Source organism: Ziziphus jujuba, chromosome 7, assembly GCF_031755915.1.
Source record: "Ziziphus jujuba cultivar Dongzao chromosome 7, ASM3175591v1".
NCBI classification, from domain to species: domain Eukaryota; kingdom Viridiplantae; phylum Streptophyta; class Magnoliopsida; order Rosales; family Rhamnaceae; genus Ziziphus; species Ziziphus jujuba.
In genome coordinates, this window is record NC_083385.1 from 7,033,320 (window position 1) to 7,058,580 (window position 25,261).

Consider the following 25,261-nt stretch of genomic DNA (forward strand, 5'->3'; position numbering starts at 1 on the left):
ACGAACATTGTCTTATAGACTCGGATATTTCTTGGAAAAACAAGGGCAATCTTGTACGGGAAGTTCAACCCCTCCATTTTCTTATATTCCTTCCTCTCAGAACACCATAATTTCCATGTATTCCCCATCTTCTTCTCTCTTCTTGATCTAAATTCCCAATCCAAAAAAAAAAGAGAAAACAGCAACCATGGATGTAGAACAAGAAGAATTGCAGTTCCTAGGTCTATTCGGCATCTTCAACGAATCATACAAGATCATAATCTCATGGAGGAAGATCTTCAGCCAAATCACCTTGTCTTTGATCCTCCCTCTGGCTTTCATATTCCTAGCCCACATAGAAGTTTCTCAAAGCCTCCGCGGAAAGATCATGACCAACGAAACCGACATGATGGAGACGGACGTCGGCAGCCGGCAATACAACAGGCTAAACCACATCCTTGCCTCCGAATGGAGCGCTCTCTTCCTCATCAAGGCCCTTTACTTCACCTTCTTCCTCATCTTCTCTCTCCTTTCCACCTCCGCCGTGGTCTACACCATAGCCTCCATCTACACCGGCCGAGAAGTGTCCTTCCGGAGGACCATGAGCGTCGTTCCCAAAGTCTGGAAGAGAGTCATGGCCACGTTTTTGTGTACTTTCCTAGCCTTCTTCGCCTACAATGTCCTCGCCTTCTTCGTCATGATAATATGGGTCATTTTAGGAGGTTTCAATTACGGTCTGTTTGTAACCGGTCTGTTTCTTTTGTTGGTCGTGTACTTTGCGGGTATCCTGTACATGACGTTTGTTTGGCATTTGGCTGGCGTGGTGTCCGTGCTAGAAGATGTTAAAGGTTTCCAAGCTATGAATAAGAGCCAGGCTTTGATGAAGGGTAAGATGGGAATTGCAATTTGCATATTTATCATCCTCGGCTTGCTCTCGTTCGCCGTGCAGTTTGCGTTTCAGAATCTGGTGGTGCACGCAGCGTCGGTTGGAATGGTAGCTAAGGCATTTTATGCGATCTTGTGCTTTTTGTTGCTGGTGAAGTTGTTTTTGTTTGGTTTGGTCATCCAAACGGTGCTTTACTTCGTCTGCAAGTCTTACCACCATGAGAATATTGACAAGTCGGCTTTGTCGGATCACCTTGAAGTTTATTTATTGGGTGAATATGTTCCTTTGAAATCCAAAGATATTCAGCTCGAACAAGTTTAAGTTTGATCGATAAACTTGTTGATTGGGAATTAGTTACTATTACCATATGGTTTTGTAACTTTGTATACTTATCATAAAGGGATTATGTTAATTTTCGGGATATGTATTTCTTTTGAATTAGTCCTCTCTTTTTTTTTTTTTTTTGGCTATTTTAATCTCTCAAGCAATTTGACCGTTTTGGAAGTTTTCATCCGAAAAGGAAATCCATACAATTTGTAAAACCAAAAACAAAAACCGGGGTGGGGGGTGGGTGGGTGGGGTGTGGCGGGCGCTATCACTTCTGTACAAGCTATCGTTTTATTTATTTCTCTCCATAAAAAAAGAAAAAGAAAAAAATCATATATATAAAATTTCTAAATTGAAATTTTGGATTTGATAAAATAATAAAATGTTTATAAATGTAATTACTTATTGTGAACAAAAGCTATCATTTGATTTTATCCGGGGGACGGAAGTTTCATAGAAAAATCTGAAACTTTGAATTAATTAGAAATCTGTCCACATCCAAAAATACTGTAATATACGTAAACCGCAGAGTAAGTAATGTCTATGCCTTGAAGTGGACGGACACTTATATAATTAAAAAAATAAAAAATAAAAAGGGGCAGCTTAAGCTAGACGGACAGTTTCATGCTTATAGCAACAATAGAAGCCCAATGACAAAAGTCTTTTATTGTTTAATTTACTTTTCCTCTCTTGAAGAAGTGGATCTGAACTCTGAACCGAACCACCGATGTGATTTTTATAATTAGAAGCTACATAAAAGACTTTTATAAGTATGTATTTTAAAATTGAATAATATTGTAAAAATATAATTATAGTTTTTTATTAATAAAATTAATGGTAAAAAATTAATAAATAAATTTAAAATAATAAATTTTAAAAATGATGGAGTTTAATTATATTTAAAATAAAGTTGAAAAAGTCTAAATAAAATTTTTTTAATAAAAAATTGAGAGTTTAATAAAAAAACAAAAATCTTAACGTAAGTTTTGACCAGTCTAACGATGGATGCTTCTTTTATTTATTTATTTATTTGTTTGTTTACGCGTCTAAGGGATGCATTTCTAATGGATGTATGAACTTTTTTCTTAAAATACGTATTTTTTAAAGTTTTATTTGTATCCTCTACCTTCTTTTGACTTTCAAGTTAATTTTACATATTTTATTGCAAAAATAAATAAATAAAAGGTTTATCAGTATATATATATATATATATTTTTTTTTTTTTTTTTTCTGTACAAAGTTTATCTTTATATAAAAGTTTCTAAGTGGCTGCTTGACTTGACTTTTGATTTTGTTGACTAAATAATAAACTTATTGCTGATCAAAAAACTTATTAGTGCAGATGACTATTATTAAAATGAAAATACTACCAATATTTCTTTTTTTTTTTTTTTTTGGGCGGGTGGGGGACAATATAACTACCAATTGGCAATAAAATAAGGTGAATATGTTTGGAGTCAATGCAAATTAGACATATATAATATTATACACCTGCAATTATTTAATTAATTAAACCATAATAATTAATTTCATCCATATATACCCCCACCCCTTTTCTCCTTCTCCCCTGTGCCTCTGAACCTACAACCACCATGGATGTAGAGCAAGAAGAAATGCAGTTCTTCGGACTCTTCGGGATCTTCAAAGAATCCTACAAGATCATAATCTCATGGAGGAAGATCTTCACTCAAATCACATTTTCCTTAATCCTCCCTCTGGTTTTCATATTTCTAGCCCAAAAAGAAGTATCCGAAATCCTCTTCGCCAAAATCATCCACAACGAGGCCGATATGATGGTAACCGAAATAGGCAGTCGCAGATACAACAATTTAAACGACGTCGTCAATTCCGAGTTGACCACTTTGTTCCTCATCAAAGCCGTCTACTTCACTTTCCTCCTCATCCTCTCACTCCTCTCCACCTCCGCCGCGGTCTACACCATAGCCTGTATCTACACCGGCCGAGACGTCAATTTTCGAAAGGTCATGAGCGTGGTTCCAAAGGTCTGGAAGAGAGTCATGGTCACTTTCCTATGTACTTTCCTTGCCTTCTTTGCCTACCATGTGTTTGCAATAATTGTCCTGATAATATGGGTGGTCCTTATGGGAGAATCTCGGTATGCTAATGGATTCGTTATTGGCTTGGTTTTTCTTGGGATTGTCTACTTTGCCGGGTTGGTGTACATGTCGTTGGTGTGGCATTTGGCCAGCGTGGTGTCCGTACTAGAGGAAGCTAGAGGTATTAAGGCTATGAGAAAGAGCAGAGCTCTGATGAAGGGGAAGATGTGGGTGGCTATTTGTGTATTTTTCATTCTGGGAATAGTCTCCTCTGCCGTACAGTTTGCTTTTCAGAATCTGGTGGTGCATGGATGGTCTTTTGGAGTGTTGGTTAAGGTTGGTTATTCAATTGTGTGCTTCTCTTTGATGGTGATTTTGTTTCTGTTTGTGTTGGTTATCCAAACGGTTCTTTACTTTGTCTGTAAATCTTACCACCATGAGAATATAGACAAGTCGGCTTTGTCGGATCATCTTGAGGTTTATCTTCTCGGTGAGTATGTTCCTTTGAAGTCCAAAGACGTTCAGCTCGAACAAGTTCATGTTTGATTGATTTACTTGTAAACGTAATTGAGACTTGTAATTCCGGATGATTTGGGCATTAAAAGATGGATATATATGTAGAAGTTGTATACTTTATTAAAGTTGCCTTCAGTCATATATAGCCAAATGTTAATTTACAACATATATATTTCTTTGAATAAGTCTTAATTAATTCTTGCCATTTTAGTCTCATATTGGTTATCTTTCTGGATATATATATTGGTTTTTTTTTTTAAAAAAAAAAAAAAAGGGGGGGAAAAAACTAGTGTACAGAACTGTACTCGTACTTGCGGAGTACCAGAAGTATCCTCCTTATATTGGTTGCTTAAAATATTAAGAAAAAACCAACATTATTGATTTTTCTTTTGGTTCAAACAAAAAACCGTGTTGACTTCTGGGCCATGTAGACCTTCAATTTTGTACATATCTGGCTTGTGTTGACTTTCAAGTTTATTTTCTAAATAAGAATATACGTACACATGTAATTGGCCACTGGCTGCCTAAGTCGTGCAGCTGATCGGCATTAAAATTAAGAGATGTAATAGCCAATTAATTTGCAGTTTTCTGGAGTCAATGCACTAATACAAATTATATATAAAATTAAATCATAATGTTTGTTACTAGAGGTGCTGGCCTTCCTCATGAATGGTTTAGGGTTACCAGCTCTCTTGCTTTTAAGAAAGAATGTTGTTATTATTATTATTATTATTATTATTAACTTGAAAGAATATTATTATTTTTATTATTTTATTATTATTATTATAACTTGAGTTTGAATCTTCCTCTCAATGTTAAAATAAAATTTTTTTAAAAAAATCTAATCAATCTCGAGTTTAGATTTGGGGTGGACCCCAACTCCCGTGTTCAAAAAATACTGATCATCAGTAGTCTGGTTGGCCTAGGCCACCATAATAGAAGAGTATACTCATATAAATATTGAGTATAATAAAAAATAAACATTAAAAACTCATGTATTTTAACATACAATATATATATATATATATATACATATATATAAACAGTGATCTAATAATATTTTTAAGTTTGGTCCATTGGTAGAATGACAAAAAATAAACAACATTGATGTTCCAATATAATGTGGAAAGTAAAAATCATCAAATTTTAATCAAAATAATATACAAACATATAGGTTCAATATCACAGGCGCAGCGTACATTATATACTAATAAATATAGAATAAGAAAGTTATATAAAATGCAGAGCAGAAAATAATAAAAATTAGGTATAATAATTCTTGATAACTAAGGAAAGGAAATCAAATAAAAAGGAAATTAATTTTTTTCATTAAAGGATAGCAACAGCAAAAATAATTCATCATAATATTCTTTCTGTACTGTTTTATATTCATAAATGAGTCCCTGAGACCCAGTCACCCAGCTGGCAACTTGTCGACTTTCCGAGGATAAAAAGGAATAGACTCATAATAAAGCTAAGAAGAAAAGCAAACACCATCTACTAGTTATATAAAACGCTGATTCTTCAGTTAAATTCTTCTCTTGCGTTTGTTGAGAGCAAAGAAAATATCATTGGCTATATTTTGTGCATCATTTGAAACGCCAAATAGGCCTCTGCCTGAGAATCCAGCCGAGTAAAGTCCATTTTCCCCTTTCCAGTGATTTGGGAATTTTGGTTTGGGCATTCCATTTTCATTAAAGAATATGTTTTCATCCTACATATAATATGAAACAAACCCATTAAATTGTTCTAATTAATCAATCGTCTCTGTAATATAAAAGACAATATCACCTTATAATTAATTACCTTTAGCCAGCAATTCACAGTGCTTTTATAGCCAGTAGCAAAGATTATAGCATCGAAGTGATTCACCATGCCATTCTCGAATTTGATTTGGTTTCCTTCTATGCCATCTATTGATGGGAAAACCTGAAAACCAGTATCATCAATGAATTATTATACATTATAATATATATAATTGGTATAACATACATATATATATATATATATATATATATACATATAATTTTATTAAAAAACACATCAAACTCTATTATAATATGGATGTCTCACATCAAACAATATATTATTTCATATTTTTGTGATACAACATATGCGTAATTGCATATTATTGTCGAGATCGTAACCAACCTAAACATATATATATATGGGTGATAATTAATTAGTAGTAACCTTGACTTCTCCTGTTTTGATCTTGTCTACACAGCCAACATCAATAGTGGGGGTTCGACCAGTTATTTGCTTAATATAAAACGGTCCTTTTCTTGGCCTTTGAAACCCATATTTGGATAAATTGCCATGCCTCAACATGCTTAGAATCACAACAATTATGTCAACTAACAATAACGGAAAGCCGGATGTCAGAAGAAACATGCCTATGAACACAATTTCCTTTGTGAGAACATGAACCTGCGACAAAATTACGAATTAGAAACATATAAATGCGCACACCAAATCGAATACAACTGTAGTTTTGGTATAGTTTTCATATATTTATGATCTATTCATTCATTCGCTTTTGAAGCTTATATAATTATTATTATTATTATTGTTATTAATATTAATTTCGTCCACTTTGATTATTACTTGCGCAATTTTATTTGGATTGTGAAAACTACGGCACGTGGAACTGTATTATGTGCATGCACATATAATATTAGTGACTATTTGGTGGGTGAGAAAGAGACAGTGAAACAATATATAATTTTTTTTGTTAATGGTGGATAACTGCATACATCCCCAAGCTTAGAAAAAAATAATATAAAATATAGATATACGAACATACCGGGCTACGAGCACAAATGGAGGTCTTTGCTTTGTGGTTGGTCAAGTCATAAGCAATCTCCATGCCAGAATTGCCACTGCCAATAACCAAGACTTCCTTATCTCTAAACGCCTTACCATTTTCATACAAGCTTGAATGCATGAAATCCCCTTTGAAGGTATCCAATCCTCTAATCTTAGGAATATAGCCTTCACTATTCTCACCCGTTGCCACCACAAGGAACTTGCCACAGTAAACTTCTTGCACATTCGACGTGGTGTTCTTCGCCATCACACACCATTTCTCCATCTTCGAATCATAGAAAGCAGACTGCACCTCACGGTGATATCTGGGGCTTATCCCAAAATGAGATACGTAGTTATCCAAATATTGGATAAAGCCATTTCTCGGGATGTATTTAGCGGTACCTTGAGGGTAAGGCATATAGGGAAGCTCGCAAAATTGCTTTGCCAAGTGAAGTTTGAGACGGTCATATGCCCTTTTCTTCCAAAGAGAACCACAGCAATCTTCTTTCTCAAGCACTAAGTTCGTGATTTTCAGACGGTTTAGGCATGCAGAAGTTGCCACACCAGCAGGGCCGGCTCCAACTATGATAACTTCTACTTCCTCCATTTTTTAGGGCTCTACTAGGATATATGTTAGTGTCGGAAAATTGGGGGGTTTTTTATTATTTAACTTTTATTTTTTTGGTCTATGAATAAGATGGGAGTTTGATTCTATAATATATATAATGTTTCACTGGTTTCTTATTTGGAATGTAAAGCTGGGCCACCATATATACGTAGATCTAATTTGGTTGGTTTGCTTATTGAGTGCTATATAATTTTCCTTTTATAGACAAGACTCGTCTAGAGCCATGGAAGGGATAGATTTGGAAAAATAATAATAATAATAAATTTTGGTTTGAGAAAAATAATAATATAGAGTTCTCGGTCTCAAATATTGTTTTATCTTAGCTCTGATTTTTATGCATGTCCACACCAAAAAGTTTTAATATTCAATTTGTGGTTTGGAAAATAGCTTTTTCTCTGGATGTGCAATTAATGACAATTTTTTTTCTTTTTTTTATTTATTGGTTTCACTGATATATATTTTCTAAACGACATGGTTAATTAAGGATATAATCTGGCATATTCCTTTTCTAATATCTGCATTTTCTTTTTTTTCTGTTATAGTCCAAAGTTATATATCTTATACATTGATGACACCAAAACATAATCTACTTAAAGAGGTGCAAATTCGTTTTAAACATGCGTTCCAAGTTTTTAAGATATTAATGGTAAGATATCTTCGTGGTTTCTCCTTTTATTTTTTTATTTTTGGTCAAAGATACCGATGATATCTTTGATTTTTTAAAATTTAAATTTTAAATGAATCGACCTAACTGTACCGAACAAAAAATAAAAACTGTCTTTCTATTATTCTAAATAAGGGAAGGTCACTTGAGATAGAGACCATAGGTAGATTTCTTAGGGTGTCTTTGCCCCATTCCTAGTTACTAAGCTTATGGTAATCTCATAAAATAGGGGTTGTTTTGAAAAAAGAATTAATAAAGTGTTTGGTAAGTTATATTAATAAAAATATTTGAAATATTTAAAATTTACAAAACGTGTTTGATAGCTTATTAAATTAAATTGCTATAAATTTTATAATTATTAAAATGGACATATCATATGTATATAAGTTTTTTTTTTAATATTATAATATATATTATATGTATTTGGATATTAAAATTGTTGATTTATATTAGAGTTTTTATTTATGTTTATATTTATAAAAGAGTTTAATTTGAATATAATTGTTTAATAAGATAAAAGATAAATATAATGTGGTATTATTTTGACTGGTTAAAGGTATTTTAGATATTTAAACTCATTTATCTTAATTTTGAAATAATCATATTTTTCAAATCATTCTCCTACATGCCAAACTTCCCAAATAATATACCTTATTTTATATTTATGCCTTATTTTATGTTTACCAATATTAATTGATCCAAAATTATTTTATATTTGATTCTAGGGCTCCTAAAAACATTACCAAACTAAGGCTTAATTACAATGTAAGCACTGCATTTAATAAATGAGATGTAGTTTTCCTTTTATGGATGTGATGAACGAGACTGTTGTTTTATTTGAACTGTAAATCTTTTATTAAATGCATGCATTTTGCTTTTTTCATTTACTTATTTTTTGACAAGCATGTATATAGACAGCGTAGTTCTTGAAGTTGAGTTATAAAATATCTTCTTGCAAATATATACATATATATAATATAATATAATATAATATTTTTAGTCAATAACGTTTTCTAAAACAATTTCTATAAATTAATTTTGTATAATAAAAATAGTAAATTGAATTTGGTATTTTTAAAACATTTCTAATGATTTTAGTTATTGTTAGCATTAGAGAATAATTCCAAAATTGATAGTATATGTTTACTAGCATCTTTCTTGATGAATATGAATTGTTGATTATGTAGTATAAAAATTGATATCGTTTAAATTTAGATAACATAAATCGATAGTTAATTTTAAATTTTTTTCCAATAATAATATGCAGAATTATATTTATGTTTATTAATTAATTACATACATTTTATTGAATTTTTTTAATAAAATTTATTTTTTTTTAAAAAAAAATTCTTTTAAGAAAACTTTATAATGCCTTGCCATTTCAAAATAGAGGGTCACATTGACCATATCTTTTATTTTTGTATCACATCAGCTTGACAAGATTGTTAGACATATCCATCAAATTGATAAATTTGATATTAGGTTGTATAAATGATATTGTGCAAAAAGGCCTTTAATGGCTAGCATTTGCTATTAATTAATTACAATATTAAATTTTGTTTTTTTAGAAAAAAATTGAATATTTATAGAAAAGTTAGTTTTTATGGAAAATAGAATATATTTAACAGAATTTTTAGAAATAGACATTTATCATGATATTTTTTAGACATATTAACTTAACATTCATTTTGACAGCATCTCTAATAGCTTTATTTATTGAAGTTTATATAGCATGAAATTTAAAAGTTATTAATATTTATATGTACAACATCTATTTAATAGATAATATTTTTTTAAAATAACTCTTCAATAGAGTCTATTCAAAATAAATTTAATTGGTAAGGTGTTTTTGATTTTTTTAAATAAACCTAATTAAAATTCAACAAAAATAAATAAAACCTTTTTTCTTTCAATCTCTTCCCCACACCCACATGTCAATTACCTCATCAATGGCCTTCCACGCCGATGCTGCTTTGAAACTTTTCGCCGTTGGGAAGCTTTTCCGATGATGATTTAACATAGAGAAGGAAGAAGATACCTTAACTTTAAGCTTGTATGTGTTAACTGTAGATACCTTAATGGAATAACTAAGAGCCAATGCATGCAGTTAAAAAATATATAGGAATATTACAGCAAATAAAATATATTATATACAGTAATATAAACTAAAGTTTATGATACATGAACATATGAACATGAGTAATACTGCTCTGTAAAAATAAATTTTAAAATATTTAGAATTGAATAGCACTTTTACATTTAATTATATTATGTAAGCCTCAAATATAAAGTAAAGGAGATAATTTATTCAAAAAAAGAAAAAAAAAACGAGATATAACATATTTGAATGGACAGTGCAATTAAGTTAATATTATTATTTAATTCACCAAAAAAAAAAAAAAGAGTTAATTATCGTTTATAGTGTCTTAAGACCCGAAACCTTTATCAATTTGAAGTCCATCGGAAGAAAAATAAGTTCAAAGCTCGCTCGAGCCCAGAAAAGCCCAAACGTAAGATGATTCTAAAAGTTTTTGGGCGTTCAATCATGGGTTAAAGCCCTGAAAATTATTGGGTTCCTTAAGTGTCAGTTGCTCGGCCGCTCGCACTAAGGTGAAAAAAACGGTGAGCAACAGCGTAACGGCGTTAAGAAACAAAATTCTGGCTCAACCGAAAAATAAATAAATAAATAAATAAAAATTAAAAAAAGCAATATTCGGCATTCAAGCAATCACGTAGCGTCAGTGTCACGCCACGTGCTAATAGGACGGTTAAAAATATTGGTAGCAGTGCAGATGCTTTACTCCCGCAAGTACTCTAAATAAACCGGCAAAGCGAGGAGACAGCGCAGAAGATTTCAGAGCTTTCTTTTTGCTTCTTTTTCTTTACGATCGTCCTCACCACCATCTCTTCCTTTCTTTCCTTTTTCTTTTATTATTATTATTATTATTATTTTAATTCCTTTTTTTTTGTTGACTAAAAATTGTCGAATGTGATATAATATAAAACAGAAAAACATATTCAGATCTAGACCTTTCATTTCGGTTCTCGAATTGATTATAGAGACCAAGGATTTGGCATAGAGGGGGTGTTTATTTTAATTTGTTTTTTTAAAAAAGTAAATATTTAAATTGTAATTTGGATTGAGAATTTTGATGGAATCGTCGAGTCAGCCGGAGTTCGATTACTTGTTCAAGTTGCTGTTGATTGGGGATTCAGGAGTTGGGAAGAGCACTCTCCTCCTGAGTTTCACTTCTAATACATTTGAGGATCTCTCTCCTACCATTGGTAACCTTAGTAGTCTACTCCTTTATTATTCCTTAAAAAAGTTTCTAAATTGGGGCTTATTCTTTATTCAATCCTGAAATTTGTTATTATTATTTTTCTGGGTTTGTCTTGACATGCTATGAAAACTTCTTTGGTGTTGATGGGGTAGTATTAGATTTAGGATCTTTATGATTCATCCATGTGAAATTCATATTCAGAAAATTTTATAACCCTATGGTCTTTTTTTTTTTTTTTTTTTTAAATGGTTTGATTTTTTTTCCCTTTTGTAGGTGTTGATTTTAAAATAAAACATGTTACTCTTGGGGGGAAGAAATTGAAGCTTGCAATATGGGACACAGGTATGCTCTCTGTCTTAGTGATTAGCTCTTTTTTTTTTTTTTAATAATTTGTAATAATTTTGAATTAATCAGTCACTTGGGATTTCCATACCGTGTTTTCTTTTATGCTCAGAAAATTCTTTCTGAACTTTTTTATTTCTCGTGCAAGTAAATAACTTTTTTACTATGTGGGTTCAACTTAAGTTTACAAGTTTTGTTTGAAAGAGAACCTTCTAGAACTAGAAACTAAAAAACTCCCAATATCTGAGAGAAGACATAGTCATTGTTCTCTGTCAACTTGTTTTGAACTTTATCAACACAAATTGTTTGCTTTTGGGGTTTTTGTTTTCGTTCATCAATTTGTATCTTTAAATCAAATAGAAAGGAATCATGCCTAGAGAGTTTTTATTCATTATGGAGTCATCAATTCAGAATTGAAGAACCTGCTTTGTTTCAATAATGGAAGTAAGCAACTTATGACACTATAGTTCATATAGGTTGAGCGAGGGGAAACAAAGATAGAAAACCAAGAAAGTGAGAACAAAAAGAGAGAGAGAGGGAATCAAGGAAGGAAGTTGAGGGGAAAACAGGAAAGAGAAAAAGATAGGGAGGGAGGACATTTAAGCATATAGGTCTCTACTTTGCCATAAAACCAACGCATACTTTGCCATAAAACCAACGCATTTTCCTCTATTGGCTTGACTTTGCCTTCTGTCTTGTTTTATATTATAGTAGAAATGCTAAATAAAAAATGACATTTTTGCCTTCTGTCTTGTTTTATATTATAGTAGAAATGCTAAATAAAAAATGACATTTTAATGCATTCGCAGATGTTATGACATAACAGAATATTTCAAACTTTCTTTTCTCTTCATTTGGTTTGCAAGTTTTTTCTGACTTTATCAACGAGTTAATTTGGCAAAGTGTTATATCTGCTCACGTGGTGCTTCCTTTTGTATGCCCTCATTATGCAGCTGGACAAGAAAGATTCAGAACGCTTACGAGCTCATATTACAGAGGAGCTCAAGGGATTATCATGGGTATATTCTTTTATCTTGAATGCTATTTTTTTGTTTCCTGTTTTTTGTGGTGTTTAATGTATTCAAATTTTGTCGTGGTTCTAAAGAATCAGTCAAAATCCAAAGTTGATTAAATGGTGATCTAAACTTGTCGTAGTTGACTGCAAATCCATCAATGTGTTCTCCGTATCATTTTCCTTTGGATTTTGGCCCTTTTAATGATTTAGTTTTGTTCCTAACCTGTGGCTCACCAGTAATAGCCTCCAGTTGAGTCACTTCCTAATTTAACATTAGCAAGGAAAGGTAATCTTTGTTTATTTATTTATTTTCTCAGTGCACTTCTTTATTTATTTATATATATATATATATATATATTTTTTTTTTCCATTCAAACTGTTAGGTCTTTTTAATTGACTTCTTACTTTTTGGGGAACTATTATACAACTAGCTGATGTCTTTATATTGCAATCTTTTGAACAATTTCATTTTGATCATAGTAAAGCAAGTAATCTTCTCTAAAAAAATGGTACAGTTTATGATGTAACACGACGAGAAACGTTCACAAATCTATCTGATATATGGGCGAAGGAAATTGACTTGTACTCTACAAATCAAGATTGCATCAAAATGCTTGTTGGCAACAAAGTTGATAAGGTATGTCTTCTTAATACCCTTTGTCTATCTCATTCTACCTGGATACCAGAGTTTTGTTGTTAATCTAGTTTTTCAATCCTTCACTTGTAAGTAACTTCAAAATGAAAGTTGCATGTACTTTTAGCGTTTGAAATTTTTGCAAGGGTCTTCTACACTTAAGTCTCTAAATTTCAGGAAAGTGAAAGGGTTGTCAGCAAAAAAGAGGGAATCGACTTTGCAAGGGAATACGGATGCCTTTTCCTTGAATGTAGTGCAAAAACTCGACAAAATGTAGAGCAGTGCTTTGAGGAGCTGGTGTTAAAGGTATGCAAAATGCCAGTTTCTGTGTTCTTTACTTCTTTGTCGAACTATAAATTGCCTTTGCCATACGGGTGCCAGTTTAGGAATGGGTTTGTTCCTGGCATACTATAACCTTTTAGTTTTTAGGTGTTTTAAAACGATAGTTGCTGGTAAAATTTCCAATACTTGTTTATGTTTTCGAGACACTAGTTTATGGTAAATTTCATCGTAGAAGGAGCATGCGAAGATTGGATCCTAAGCTTGTGCACATGTGATGTCTGGTCAACTGATCTAACTTCGGGATTGATATGGTTTTGGATTAATTTAAGATCTTAACGGATATCTGTACAAACCCCTATAAAGTTGTAGTCAAGGCCTATATTTCTACCATTGGTTTTTTTATTAAACATCATCTTATGAAGCCGTTTTTCACATTAAGCTATCATAATTGATGTTTCTACTGATGGTGTAATAATTAAGTGGACCATGTTGGTTTGCAGATTTTAGAAACGCCCAGTCTTTTGGCCGAGGGCTCGGCAGGTTTGAAAAAGAACATCTTCAAACAAAAGCCTCCAGAGTCTGATGCTTCAACAAGTGGCTGTTGCTGATGGTGATTAGCTGTCTAAGCTGCATGTTTTTTTATTTTCTTCCTACATACTGTCGGAGTAACTTTGCTTTCTTTAACGCAGCTAGATACAGAGTGCTCTTATAAAAAGAATTTAAAATCTCGGTTGGTGTGATCCTGTACCAAACTGTGTTTCTTCTACACCCGAAGGAACAACCCATGTATACTTCTGTGTTTTCTCATGGATGGCATACAGTTTACGATTGGTCCTTACATTTTTTCTTGCCCTTGGTCGTGCTTTTTTTTCCCCTTCTCCAAAATTTCTTTATGCATGATGTAGATTAAATAAAATTTAAAACACAAAAAATAAAAATAACAAAAATGAAAGTAAATAAAAATGAAAGACAGAATGAGGTAAATTATAGATCTATTTGGTCGGCGAGACATATTATTCGTTTTTATTTCATTCAAATTTTATCGAATAAACTTTGAAAAGATGTATTCTAATATCTGTAAAAAAGAAATATGAGATATATTATCATTACATGTAATAGATTCAGTTTGAACAAAAAATTAAGTTGATTAAAATGTATGAGATGGCCTGCCATAATTTTGAAAAGCAAATGGTAGACTCGTGTTCTATGTCCTTCGATACAATCAGATACATAAAAATATTAGAATATATATGTCAAATTCTTGGTCGTGTCCTAAAATTCAAATTTAGATATTGATTTGAAAAACAATTTACAAATAAATAAATAAATAAGTGATTTTCTTTAGAGGTTTTGAAGAAAAATGCAATAATATTCATATATATATATGTATGTAATTATATCGAAAATAAAAAAAGTACAATTGCTATTAAATTATTTGTCCTCATGTTTCTTGTACTTAACATGACAAGGATTTTTTGTTAGATTTTATTTTAAAGGTTGATGTTTCATGTCATTAGATGTATGGGGCTGGGGTGCAGTAATTTGATTTTATATATATATAAATATATATATATATATGTATATATATAAACAACTAATCTCTGTCTCAGATATAATATAACGTGGAGAGCCCAGAGGTGTGGATTTATGTCCACTCGGTTTGTACGGTCAATGTTGGATCAAATTCAATTATTGGAAAAAAAAAAAAAAGAAAGAATGAAAAAGAAAAAAGAAGGATCTTTGACTTTGACAAACCATTGTGCTCTGTTCGTAAGCTGATTTCTGTGGCTACTCATAAATTGGCTTCTCGCTTCTCTCTCTTTGCCTGTGGGGTTTGTGCATGCTAATAATACCGTGTATAATATTTATATAAATAGTAAATAAATATGCAAAATAATAATAATAATTTTATAAAATAAAACGAGAGAAGAAGAATAGAGAAAAAAAAAAAAGAAAAAAGAAAAAAAGCAGCGGCATGAACACAATCATACAACACTGTGAAGCAGAGAGCACCAGCAGCAGTAGCAGCGACACGGCCTTGGCCACAAAGCTTGCCGAATCTCCAGCTCTGCCTTCATCCCCATCAGGGGACGCCCATGAAGACGACCTGCCCGCCGTACCATCGCCGTCGCCGTCACCATCACCACCGGATATTGTAATGTCTTCCAGGGACCCTGACGCCCTCTACAGTGGTGGCGGTATCAGGTTCCTTACTTTTTTCCTGCTTCGCTCTTCGTTTTTCATAGGAATCCTCTTTTGTCTTGCTATCGTTTCGTGTATTTATTTATTTTATTTTTTTGGTATTTTTTTTTTCCCCTATTTGGTTAATTAGTGTCAATTTTTCCTCTAAAATTTAGGAGCTTCGTAGTAATAGTGCGAGTTTGTTGTAATAAAACTATTTGTTCGAGCTTTTAGCTTTTTGGGTTCCCTCTTCATTACGTGGAAGTGGAACATAGTGGGCTTGCTTGCTTTCAATTGGGTACCAAGTTCGGTCAACTCCGGTTACCTGCTAATTTTCCCTCTCTCTCTCTCTCTCTCTCTCTCTTTTGGTGGAATGGAATGACAAACACTGCCAGATAATAAGCGTTATTATGAAACCACCTAAAAAGTAAATTGGATGCGTGGGTTTCGAGGCAAAATTTGTAGGGGCCTCTGGCATTAAAATTGATATATTGGCGGGTTTGAATTATACTTTGGCAGAACTAGTTGTTAAAGTGAGTTAGAATTGTAGCAAGTACATAGTTTGATTTGTTAATTCTTGACACTTTATGAATTGTATAACCTGATTTCGGTATATGTCTCTTTCTCATGTTAGTTTTCTCACTGGCAACCGTAGTGCAAGGTTCAGCTATGGATTTTCCAGTTTCAAGGGTAAAAGGGCTTCCATGGAGGACTTCTTTGAGACGAAGATATCAGAAGTTGATGGTCACATGGTTGCCTTTTTTGGTGTTTTTGATGGTACGGTCCTATGACTTGGGTTCCTATGTCCTCTCCTACTAGCATGTTCGTTTTTTAAGGCTTTCTTTTGTTAGACATAGAGCTGACGACTGTGCTTTCTTCCTTTTTCCATACACATTCCTTATGTACGATGTTTATCCTGATGGCTACTGCAGTGAATAATGAATGTTTTCCACTGTATGATAGATGAGAAGAGCCTAGATAATATCTTACATTACATTCTCTCTTTGGTGAATTTATTTGGTATTCTTCTGCTTCTTTTTAGGCCATGGAGGTTCAAGAACTGCTGAATACCTAAAAACCAACCTTTTTAAGAATCTAACTAACCATCCAGATTTCATCAAAGACACAAAAACAGCGATTGGTATGATTCATAAGAAATTAAGCGGATTTTTATATTCAAACTTCCATATAATACCTATCTTCCCTCTGAATTCTGACTTAGAGTTGTATTTTTTACTTGCAGTTGAAGTTTTTAGACAGACAGATGCTGATTACCTTAATGAAGTGAAGGGTCAGCAAAAAGATGCTGGCTCAACTGCATCAACTGCTTTGCTGTTAGGAGACAGGTTGTTTGTGGCAAATGTCGGGGATTCAAGAGTAGTCGCCTGTAGAGCTGGTTCAGGTTGCTGCCTTCTCTGTTAAGGGTGGGAATTAGCAGGGTTGTAATTAGCCATAACTTGAAAATTGTCACAAATTTATAATGAAAAGAAACTAATAATGGACAAGTTTTAAAATTTCTCTTCCATGATTACAATGAAGCATAGTTTGGTTGATTCCTTTGTCATCATATAGCTGCTTTGTTAAATATTTATGCAAGTGTAAGATATAGTCTTTTTGGCATAAAGTTAGCTTAGAATACAATTTACTTTGAAGGGAACATAAACATATATTAAAACAAACAATATAATTTTTGTCACTTCTACTGATATTGACTGTATCTATTTCACTGTAGCTATCCCATTGTCTATTGATCACAAACCTGATAGATCTGATGAACGTGAAAGAATTGAACAGGCTGGAGGTTTCATCATTTGGGCAGGCAAGTTGCGTTCTTGGTCTTACGTTACACATTCTTGTTTCTGACTTGTATATAGCATATTATGTAGGCTTTTGCAGGTAGAGGGTAATGTGTGCTAGTTGATTGCATAGGAAATTATACATCATCATCATGTCATATATTCAGTATAAAGAATTGTGTTTTGTTTCTTGAATGATGCAAGTCTAAGTGGAGGTGTAATTTAGTTCTATATGACTCAAGTTGATCTTCTGCTTTTAACTCTTGATAAACGTTCTTGAGCTAACTATGTGTCCAAGACATAGTTTTCTTTGAAGATTGAATTTAAACCCTTTTTTTTTTTTTTTTTTTTTTATGTATAATTTGCTTAATATTGCAATGTTTAAGCATCTATACTGAACTTCTCCGGCGAATTTCCAAACTTTCCAGGAACATGGCGGGTTGGTGGTGTTCTTGCTGTTTCTCGTGCGTTTGGAGATAAATTACTTAAGCCATTTGTCGTTGCTGAGCCAGAAATACAGGTAAGTTGAAATTGTAAGCTGAGTAGCTGATAGGTCATTTGACTTGATACTTTTTTCTCTCCCTCCAAATTGATATGTTGTCATGGTATATCTTTGATGCTTAGGAAGAAGAAATTGATAGTGTAGATTTTATAATCATTGCTAGCGATGGACTTTGGAATGTCATTTCTAATAAGGTGAGTGCTTGTGATCTCTTGAACAGCTTTGTTCTCAAGTAATAAATTTCTTAGAAATTTCTTCAAATGGAGGATCATTTCCTCTAGATGGTTTAGCCTGTATACCGTTTCAGTTCTGACTGCATTTAAGAATTTTAAATATAGGCAAGTAATCTTTTTTATATTTACTGAACTTTAAAACAAGTTTAATGTTCTTATATATCCCATTAATTTCGAATATTTTTCGGTGTAGACTACTTTTTTATGTTATCTAAAAGCACTTCTAAGCGGTTTTCATTCCAATTTCCAGGATGCTGTAGCTTTAATACAGGGGATAACAGAGGCAGAAGAGGCCTCTAGAAAACTTATAGCAGAGGCATATGCACGAGGAAGCTCAGATAACATTACTTGCATTGTTGTGCGATTTGATATTTCGTGAGCAAATTGTTACTAAGGTTGTCTGTCAATGCCAGTGTCTTTAATTTTGTAGAAAACCATAATTTTGAAGGCTTTCTATAAGTTGGTGTTTATTCTGGGTTTTGCAGGGTTCACCTTTGTCGACAAGAATTCCTAGTATCCATTTTAAGAATAGAATAACTTCATCATGAAAGCATTTTTTTTTTTTTCCCCATTCCAAATTATTGTATTTTTATTTTATTTTTTATTTCTCTTCTATTTTAATTTGTCAGGATGAACAGCTAAATTTTCAAGTTGTTATAGTCCTGATTGACACCTTAATCTGAGTTTTATGGTGGTTTTGTCGTATCAATGTAATTCTAAATGAGTTGTGATATTGTGAGTTTAATGTCATTCTTATTACTCTTTATCGACGTTTTATGTTATTGCAATGTTGGTCTTTCTGATGGTATTTTTGACTTAAAAGAGGGGCGATTATGTTTGTCAACGCTAATTTGTATGTGGTAGACAAGCAATTTTAATCCCCAATTTCTATCTTTAGCTCAAAACACGTTAGTATTTGTACTTGGAAACACAAAACAAGCTGCCATTTTTTTATTTTATTTTTTTGGCGGGAGTGGGGCGATTTCTATTTCGTAGGGTTTTACTTGTTTTTATAATTTAATTTATAGTATTCTTTTTTATGGTTAATTTATAGTATTTTCAAAACATAATTTATATCGACATATTATGCTATTAATAACACTATTTAAATGGGAAATAGGTTATTTTCCACCTTAATAAAAAAAATGACTCGTCACGAATTAATTTTCATTTTTATTTTTATTTTCAAAATCTAGGCATTAATTATTTTTGTTTCATCGACATGTCACAAAGATCATATTACATTATGATGGTCCCGTTATATAAAACGGAGACAATTACATTGTCGTTGTAAATATGAGATGGACAATATTAGGTTAATCTTGCCGTATTATGAAAAGCGTTGTGTCTTATAATTTCTCCCCAAAAAAAAAAAAAACGTCGGCTATACGACTGGCATGTCTATCCGCGAAACCTAGTTTTGCAAATAAAAAACGCAAGCAAAAACCTCTGCAAAACTCCCAGAGAGATTTCTATGGCGGGCCGCCAAAAGATGAATCTAAGCGTGAGCTCGAAAGCTGAACAAAAGAGGCAGGAGAAGAAGAAGAAGAAAGCCAAGTCAGGAGGTTTTGAGTCATTAGGCCTGAGCCCCAATGTCTACGGAGGTATCAAGCGCAAGGGCTACAAAGTCCCTACTCCTATTCAGAGGAAGACCATGCCGCTCATTCTCGCCGGCAACGACGTCGTTGCAATGGCTCGCACCGGTTCCGGAAAGACCGCGGCTTTTCTCGTTCCGATGCTCGAGCGGTTGAAGGAGCATGTTCCCCAGAGCGGTGTTAGGGCTCTGATTCTTTCTCCCACTAGGGATTTGGCGCTTCAGACGCTTAAGTTCACCAAGGAGCTCGGACATTTAATGGGTAACAGTTCTTATTATTGATATCATTTTTACCAATTAAATTTGGAATATTTTAGCCAATAATTATCAATATATTAGCAAAACTGAGAAAATTTGTAAAAAAAAAAAAGATTTGTAGAACTGTCGCTGATACCTAAAAGAAACAACTTTAGCTTAGTTACTCCTATATGATTGCGTAATGCTACATTTCAGGGATTAGTCAATTTATACAATTTTGATTGGTAAGTGTTATATATGTTGAAGGAAAATCTCCATCTTATTTATTATTTGGTTGCCATACTTTATCATTCTTAGTCTAACGAATGGTGAATTACTTTTTACTGGGGTGGAATTAGTTCATAGCTCTGTCTTCATTGCAGATCTTCGTATAAGTTTACTAGTTGGAGGTGATAGTATGGAAAGTCAGTTCGAAGAATTAGCCCAAAATCCCGACATTATAATAGCAACTCCCGGCAGGCTCATGCACCATTTGTCTGAGGTTGATGACATGTCATTGCGCTCTGTTGAGTATGTTGTTTTTGATGAAGCAGATTGTCTCTTCGGTATGGGTTTCGCTGAGCAGTTACATAAGATCCTTACACAGCTGAGTGAGAATCGTCAGACCTTGCTTTTCAGTGCAACATTGCCCAGTGCCCTTGCTGAGTTTGCGAAAGCTGGTCTGCGAGACCCTCAGCTTGTGCGGCTTGATGTGGACACTAAGATTAGCCCTGACTTGAAGCTTACCTTTTTCACGTTAAGGCAGGAGGAAAAACTTGCTGCTCTACTTTATTTGATAAGGGAGCAAATCGGTTCTAATGAGCAGACGTTAATTTTTGTATCTACAAAACATCATGTCGAGTTCCTTAACGTTTTGTTTAGAGCAGAGAGTATTGAGCCTTCTGTATGTTATGGTGAAATGGATCAGGATGCTCGGAAAATTCATGTATCAAGGTTTAGGGCAAGAAAGACTATGTTACTGATTGTGACAGATGTTGCAGCCAGGGGTATTGATATTCCATTGCTTGATAATGTCATAAACTGGGACTTCCCCCCAAAGCCAAAAGTTTTTGTGCATCGTGTGGGCCGAGCAGCTAGGGCTGGTCGGACTGGAACTGCCTTTTCTTTTGTGACATCTGAGGATATGCCTTACCTTTTAGATCTTCATCTATTTCTCTCAAAACCAATTATGGCTGCACCCACAGAGGATGAGGTTTTGCAGGATATGGATGGAGTCTTTGCCAAGATTGATCAAGCGATAGCTAATGGGGGAACTGTCTATGGGCGTTTTCCTCAAACAGTTCTTGATCTTGTTTCAGACAGAGTAAGGGAAACAATTGATTCTTCTGCTGAATTGACTTCTTTAAAAAAAACATGTGCAAATGCATTTCGATTGTATTCAAAGGTAAAACAATTGCCTTCCAAGGAATCAATTAGGAGATCAAAGGAACTACCCCGTGAAGGTTTGCATCCAATTTTTAAAAACGTACTGGCTGGTGGAGAACTAATGGCATTGGCATTTTCTGAGCGCTTAAAGAATTTCAGGTTAGCAATAAAACTATCTATATATTGCTTTTTGGGTCTCTGTTAGATTTGGAATTTTAAGTTTTTTAATCTGGCTGATATATTGCTAGACCCAAGCAGACCATTCTTGAAGCTGAAGGTGAAGCTGCTAAGTCTAAGCATCTACAGGTAATTATGTACTATGTCATTAATTCTTAAATCAAAATTACTTACATTTCATAATATGATTATGTTCTTCAACTAATTACTACTTATGGCTTTTTTCAGGGTCCTTCTAGTCAATGGGTTGATGTGATGAAGAAAAAAAGAGAAATTCATGAGCAGATCATTAATTCCGTCCATCAGCAACGTTCTAAGAATAATGTGGAAAAGGTAGGTCTGTTGAGATGGTAATATTTGCTTTTGAAGTTTTGTCAACATACTAAAGTGTTTGATACTGATTAATGATGATAGCTTTATTTTCTTATCTAATTTTGAGTTTTTCTTTAAATGATTATATGATAGTTTCTCTAGAATTTCTTTGTATAAGTTATATGAATATTTTGTTACTTGCAGGAAGTTGAATATGAAATCACTTCTTCGAAGAAAAAGGAGAAAAAAGGTGTTTCTCTTGTCTATAAATGTACTTTCAGTTTGATCTCTCTCTTTTACACACACACAAACACACATCTTATCCTCCCTTTATTGTCATGATATAGGCCTTTCTTCTTTCAGTTTTGTTTTGACGACTGAAAATATGTGCCATGGAAGATTCTATTAGTTACTGCAGTGAGGGGGAATGATTGCTTGGGGAGGGGATGGGAGGGAGAGTCTTATTGGAGTGACAAGTCTAGGAAGAACAAATAATAATAATAAACAAAAATTGTTTTACTATGAGACTGATCTTTTCACATTTTTGTCTTGGATGTTAGAAGTTGGCTCTAAAAGGAAGGCAACAAGCTTCAAGGATGACGAGTACTACATAAGCTCAGTACCAACAAATCATGTACGTTGTTCGATTTTTCTTGTCATCAAACCTTTCTGTCGTTGTTCTTTTGATTTAGAATCCTTAACTTCTTAAAAGTTGCTAATTGGGAGATTCATCAATGATGTATTTAAATCTGGCTTGAACATTGCATTTCAACATTGAAAGCCTTCTTAACTATCATTTGTGTTCCTGATATCATTTTACAGCATACAGAAGCAGGACTCTCTGTAAAAGCTAATGGGGATTTTGATTCAAACAGGTAAATTTATACTACCATGACTTACTTGCCATTGGTTTAACTAGCTGTGAAGTCTGCTTATGGTACATCTAATTGGGTGTTGATATGTTCATTGTGGCTTAGCATCATTTACCTTATTTTTTAGGTTGGAATCTGCCGTCTTAGATCTAGTTGCAGATGACAGTGCGGGAATGCGCAAACAAAAATCTGTATATCATTGGGATAAGGTAGTACTTTAAACATTTAAAAATCTGATATCTCATTATCATTTTATGTAAACTATTCTCCTCTAACTTAATTAAATTGCATGGTGGCAGAGATCTAAAAAGTACATCAAGTTAAACAATGGTGAACGTGTTACAGCTAGTGGAAAGGTAGGTTTTTCTATTTCCTATTTTGACAACCGTAGATAAATTTGGAAATACTTTATTCTTTTTATTTTTGGGTTCTGTCCGACATATAAAACAAGTGTGTCAGATTTACAAGACAATAGATGTGGATGAGACACAAACAAATGTTGAGTGTTTAATATGGCATTCAAGTAAAATGTTAGGGTTGAGGATATGGTGAATCTTGGATCTCAATTGGACATCTCATATTTAAAAGGATAGAAAATGTAGTTGATGACTGAGGACCATCTGATTTGTGCACTTTCTGTTTACTAGTAGTGTATTCGATGCGTTAAACTAATTATGTAATTTAATTCACTGGAACGTTTATTTGACACTCATTGTTTACTCATTCTTAATGGACTATAGGTAACGACAGAGGGTGGTACAAAAGTAAAAGCTAATAAAACTGGGATATACAAGAAGTGGAAAGAACGTTCGCACAATAAAATATCTCTGAAAGGAACAAGTGGTGAAGGGGATGCTGAAGAGTCCACTGGTAATGCTCTATATTGGAAACTCGTTTTCATTGCTATTTCTCGCTGTCTCACTTGTTTAATGTGTTCTATTCATCATGTAGTTGTATAGGAAAAGATCGTAATGTTGTTGAAGGGTAAAATATGAACAATTTTTTCTACTTGCTGGCTATAATAGTTAAAGATGTAACATTATCATTCCTTGTTTTTCTCTATTTAAATGTTTCACTTATGGTTTTGAAAAAAAGACTACTATGGAAGTTGATTGCTCCTGTAAAAGAATTCGAGTATATGTGTTTGCTTATTTGATGCTTAACATGACTCTGTTTGTAGGAGGCCATCAACTTAGAGGGAATCGAAGAAAATTTAAGGGCGGCAAGAAGCAGCATTCAGTGCCTAATGCTCATGTGCGTTCAGAAATTAAAAACTTGGACGAAATTAGGAAGAAGAGGCAGAAAAAAGCAATTACTTACATGAAGACCAAAGATACAAAGGGTAAAAAATTCAGTAGAAATGGAAAAAGGGGCAAATCAAAGAAGTAAAGTGTGTTGTTGAAGTTGACAAAGAGATGGTAGAGATGGGAATTAAGTTTTGGCGTTCATCGCAATTTGGATCCTTAACAATATTTTGCTTCACATGTGGTCATATTGGTGCTCACTTTTTATTTATAGAAATTGTTTTTTTTTTTTTTTTTTTTTTTGTTTATTATACAAAATGTCTCTGAAGAAAGAAAAAAAAAAAAGTGGAATATATTTATTTTTTACACTTAGCACATGTCCATACAGCATATTTCGTTGATTATGTGGCATGCGTGGAGCGTTGAGAAGGGAAGACTTGCTAAATGAAAAAAAAATAAAAAAATAATAATAATAAGAAAGGCAGCTGAAATAGAGAAAATAGTCTGACGGGAGCCTTTGGAGTTTGGATATCGGCAACAACGGCATCAAAATAAACAACCAGGTGTCGCATACAATGATTACTTTTCCTTGTGATTGTGGACCAATGCCCTACATGCTGTGGTCCGAACATGTGAATCAACTTGAAGTTCCAGAATTCCAGCTAAAAACAAAACTTAAAGATCCAGAAAGGGTGAACATTTTCGTGTCTGGCTACAAAACGCAAAAATAAGAGCAAAAATAAAAGATTCAACTGGAGATGAGGTAGTACGCTTGTTGGCTGTTGGGTCAGTGACTGACTAATTTTCAGCATAGTTTTATCCTTTGTTTTGAAAAATAAATCGCTGCGGTTCTATGGTGTAGTGGTTAGCACTCTGGACTTTGAATCCAGCGACCTGGGTTCGACTCCCGGTAGGACCTTTTTTGCGTTCCTTGTCGTTTTCTTCTCTAGCAAATGCTTTGTATCATATCTGTGGTTGCCCAAAACAGTAATATGCTCTTTAAAGCCAATATTGGACGTAGAACTTCAGCTTCACTGCCCGTGACAGCCATAAATGTCACCTAAACTAAAGACAGGCTATCACTATTTTCGTTTGTCAGATTTGCTTCATTATTTCCTCATACCCTAATCATATGAGTATATCCCTTTAACAACTCATGCTTTATGGGTAGGTCTCAATCTTATTTATTTATTTATTTATTTTTCCTTTAAATCATATACGGAGTTGTTTTAATTATATTCACAGAATCATCACAATCGTTTTTTTTTTTTTTTTAATTAATTTTTTCAAAAAAGGAAAACAAAC

The 25,261-nt window shown here is 33.2% G+C and overlaps 5 protein-coding genes and 1 non-coding gene across 7 annotated transcripts; 5 read left to right on the forward strand and 1 right to left on the reverse strand.

Moving 5' to 3' along the window:
- Window positions 1-1,306, forward strand: LOC107423417 (uncharacterized). The gene has a single exon (XM_016032969.3). It carries the CDS (start codon window positions 188-190, stop codon window positions 1,184-1,186), a length of 999 nt encoding a protein of 332 aa, XP_015888455.1. The 5' UTR covers window positions 1-187; the 3' UTR covers window positions 1,187-1,306.
- A 1,327-nt stretch (window positions 1,307-2,633) lies between these two features.
- LOC107423436 (uncharacterized) lies at window positions 2,634-3,981 on the forward strand. The gene has a single exon (XM_016032989.4). The coding sequence runs from the start codon at window positions 2,785-2,787 to the stop codon at window positions 3,793-3,795; it is 1,011 nt and encodes a 336-aa protein (XP_015888475.3). The 5' UTR covers window positions 2,634-2,784; the 3' UTR covers window positions 3,796-3,981.
- A 1,152-nt stretch (window positions 3,982-5,133) lies between these two features.
- On the reverse strand, window positions 5,134-7,336 carry LOC107423418 (probable indole-3-pyruvate monooxygenase YUCCA11). The gene is made up of 4 exons (XM_016032970.4): window positions 6,572-7,336; window positions 5,959-6,195; window positions 5,572-5,694; window positions 5,134-5,479 (listed from the first exon to the last, which is right to left on the reverse strand). The coding sequence occupies exons 1-4, from the start codon at window positions 7,181-7,183 to the stop codon at window positions 5,294-5,296; spliced, it is 1,158 nt and encodes a 385-aa protein (XP_015888456.3). The 5' UTR covers window positions 7,184-7,336; the 3' UTR covers window positions 5,134-5,293.
- Window positions 7,337-10,660: 3,324 nt separating this feature from the next.
- LOC107423456 (probable protein phosphatase 2C 11) lies at window positions 10,661-18,898 on the forward strand. The gene is made up of 15 exons (XM_060818857.1): window positions 10,661-11,153; window positions 11,423-11,491; window positions 12,445-12,510; window positions 13,022-13,143; window positions 13,318-13,446; window positions 13,923-14,025; window positions 15,333-15,627; window positions 16,238-16,380; window positions 16,646-16,744; window positions 16,847-17,005; window positions 17,336-17,422; window positions 17,828-17,919; window positions 18,024-18,095; window positions 18,385-18,529; window positions 18,620-18,898. The coding sequence occupies exons 1-14, from the start codon at window positions 11,021-11,023 to the stop codon at window positions 18,511-18,513; spliced, it is 1,698 nt and encodes a 565-aa protein (XP_060674840.1). The 5' UTR covers window positions 10,661-11,020; the 3' UTR covers window positions 18,514-18,529; window positions 18,620-18,898.
- A 551-nt stretch (window positions 18,899-19,449) lies between these two features.
- Window positions 19,450-24,328, forward strand: LOC107423469 (putative DEAD-box ATP-dependent RNA helicase 29). Of its 2 annotated transcripts, none has more exons than XM_025075827.3 (11): window positions 19,450-19,990; window positions 20,349-21,510; window positions 21,600-21,657; window positions 21,757-21,861; window positions 22,045-22,090; window positions 22,404-22,474; window positions 22,663-22,715; window positions 22,840-22,921; window positions 23,012-23,068; window positions 23,453-23,582; window positions 23,893-24,328. In XM_025075827.3, the coding sequence occupies exons 1-11, from the start codon at window positions 19,609-19,611 to the stop codon at window positions 24,099-24,101; spliced, it is 2,355 nt and encodes a 784-aa protein (XP_024931595.3). In that variant the 5' UTR covers window positions 19,450-19,608; the 3' UTR covers window positions 24,102-24,328. The 2 variants fall into 2 exon arrangements, with proteins under 2 accessions (XP_024931595.3, XP_015888526.3); XM_016033040.4 differs by having other exon boundaries at window positions 19,451-19,990; window positions 22,401-22,474.
- A 475-nt stretch (window positions 24,329-24,803) lies between these two features.
- TRNAQ-UUG (transfer RNA glutamine (anticodon UUG)) lies at window positions 24,804-24,875 on the forward strand. Its single transcript has one exon. It is a non-coding gene; the product is annotated as a tRNA-Gln (tRNA).
- Window positions 24,876-25,261: the final 386 nt, after the last annotated feature.

Excerpts from the sequence above, each read along its gene's own strand:
- LOC107423469 (XM_016033040.4), top strand. The coding sequence starts at position 19,609 with ATGGCGGGCCGCCAAAAGATGAATCTAAGCGTGAGCTCGAAAGCTGAA. Across the intron at positions 19,991-20,348 it reads GGAGCTCGGACATTTAATGG|ATCTTCGTATAAGTTTACTA; the intron begins GTAACAGTTCTT and ends TCTTCATTGCAG. Across the intron at positions 22,922-23,011 it reads CTGTATATCATTGGGATAAG|AGATCTAAAAAGTACATCAA; the intron begins GTAGTACTTTAA and ends GCATGGTGGCAG.
- LOC107423456 (XM_060818857.1), top strand. The coding sequence starts at position 11,021 with ATGGAATCGTCGAGTCAGCCGGAGTTCGATTACTTGTTCAAGTTGCTG. Across the intron at positions 11,154-11,422 it reads GGATCTCTCTCCTACCATTG|GTGTTGATTTTAAAATAAAA; the intron begins GTAACCTTAGTA and ends TCCCTTTTGTAG. Across the intron at positions 18,096-18,384 it reads GGAATGTCATTTCTAATAAG|GATGCTGTAGCTTTAATACA; the intron begins GTGAGTGCTTGT and ends TCCAATTTCCAG.
- LOC107423436 (XM_016032989.4), top strand. The coding sequence starts at position 2,785 with ATGGATGTAGAGCAAGAAGAAATGCAGTTCTTCGGACTCTTCGGGATC.
- LOC107423417 (XM_016032969.3), top strand. The coding sequence starts at position 188 with ATGGATGTAGAACAAGAAGAATTGCAGTTCCTAGGTCTATTCGGCATC.
- LOC107423418 (XM_016032970.4), bottom strand. The coding sequence starts at position 7,183 with ATGGAGGAAGTAGAAGTTATCATAGTTGGAGCCGGCCCTGCTGGTGTG. Across the intron at positions 5,695-5,958 it reads TCAAAACAGGAGAAGTCAAG|GTTTTCCCATCAATAGATGG; the intron begins GTTACTACTAAT and ends ACTGGTTTTCAG. Across the intron at positions 5,480-5,571 it reads CTGTGAATTGCTGGCTAAAG|GATGAAAACATATTCTTTAA; the intron begins GTAATTAATTAT and ends TATTATATGTAG.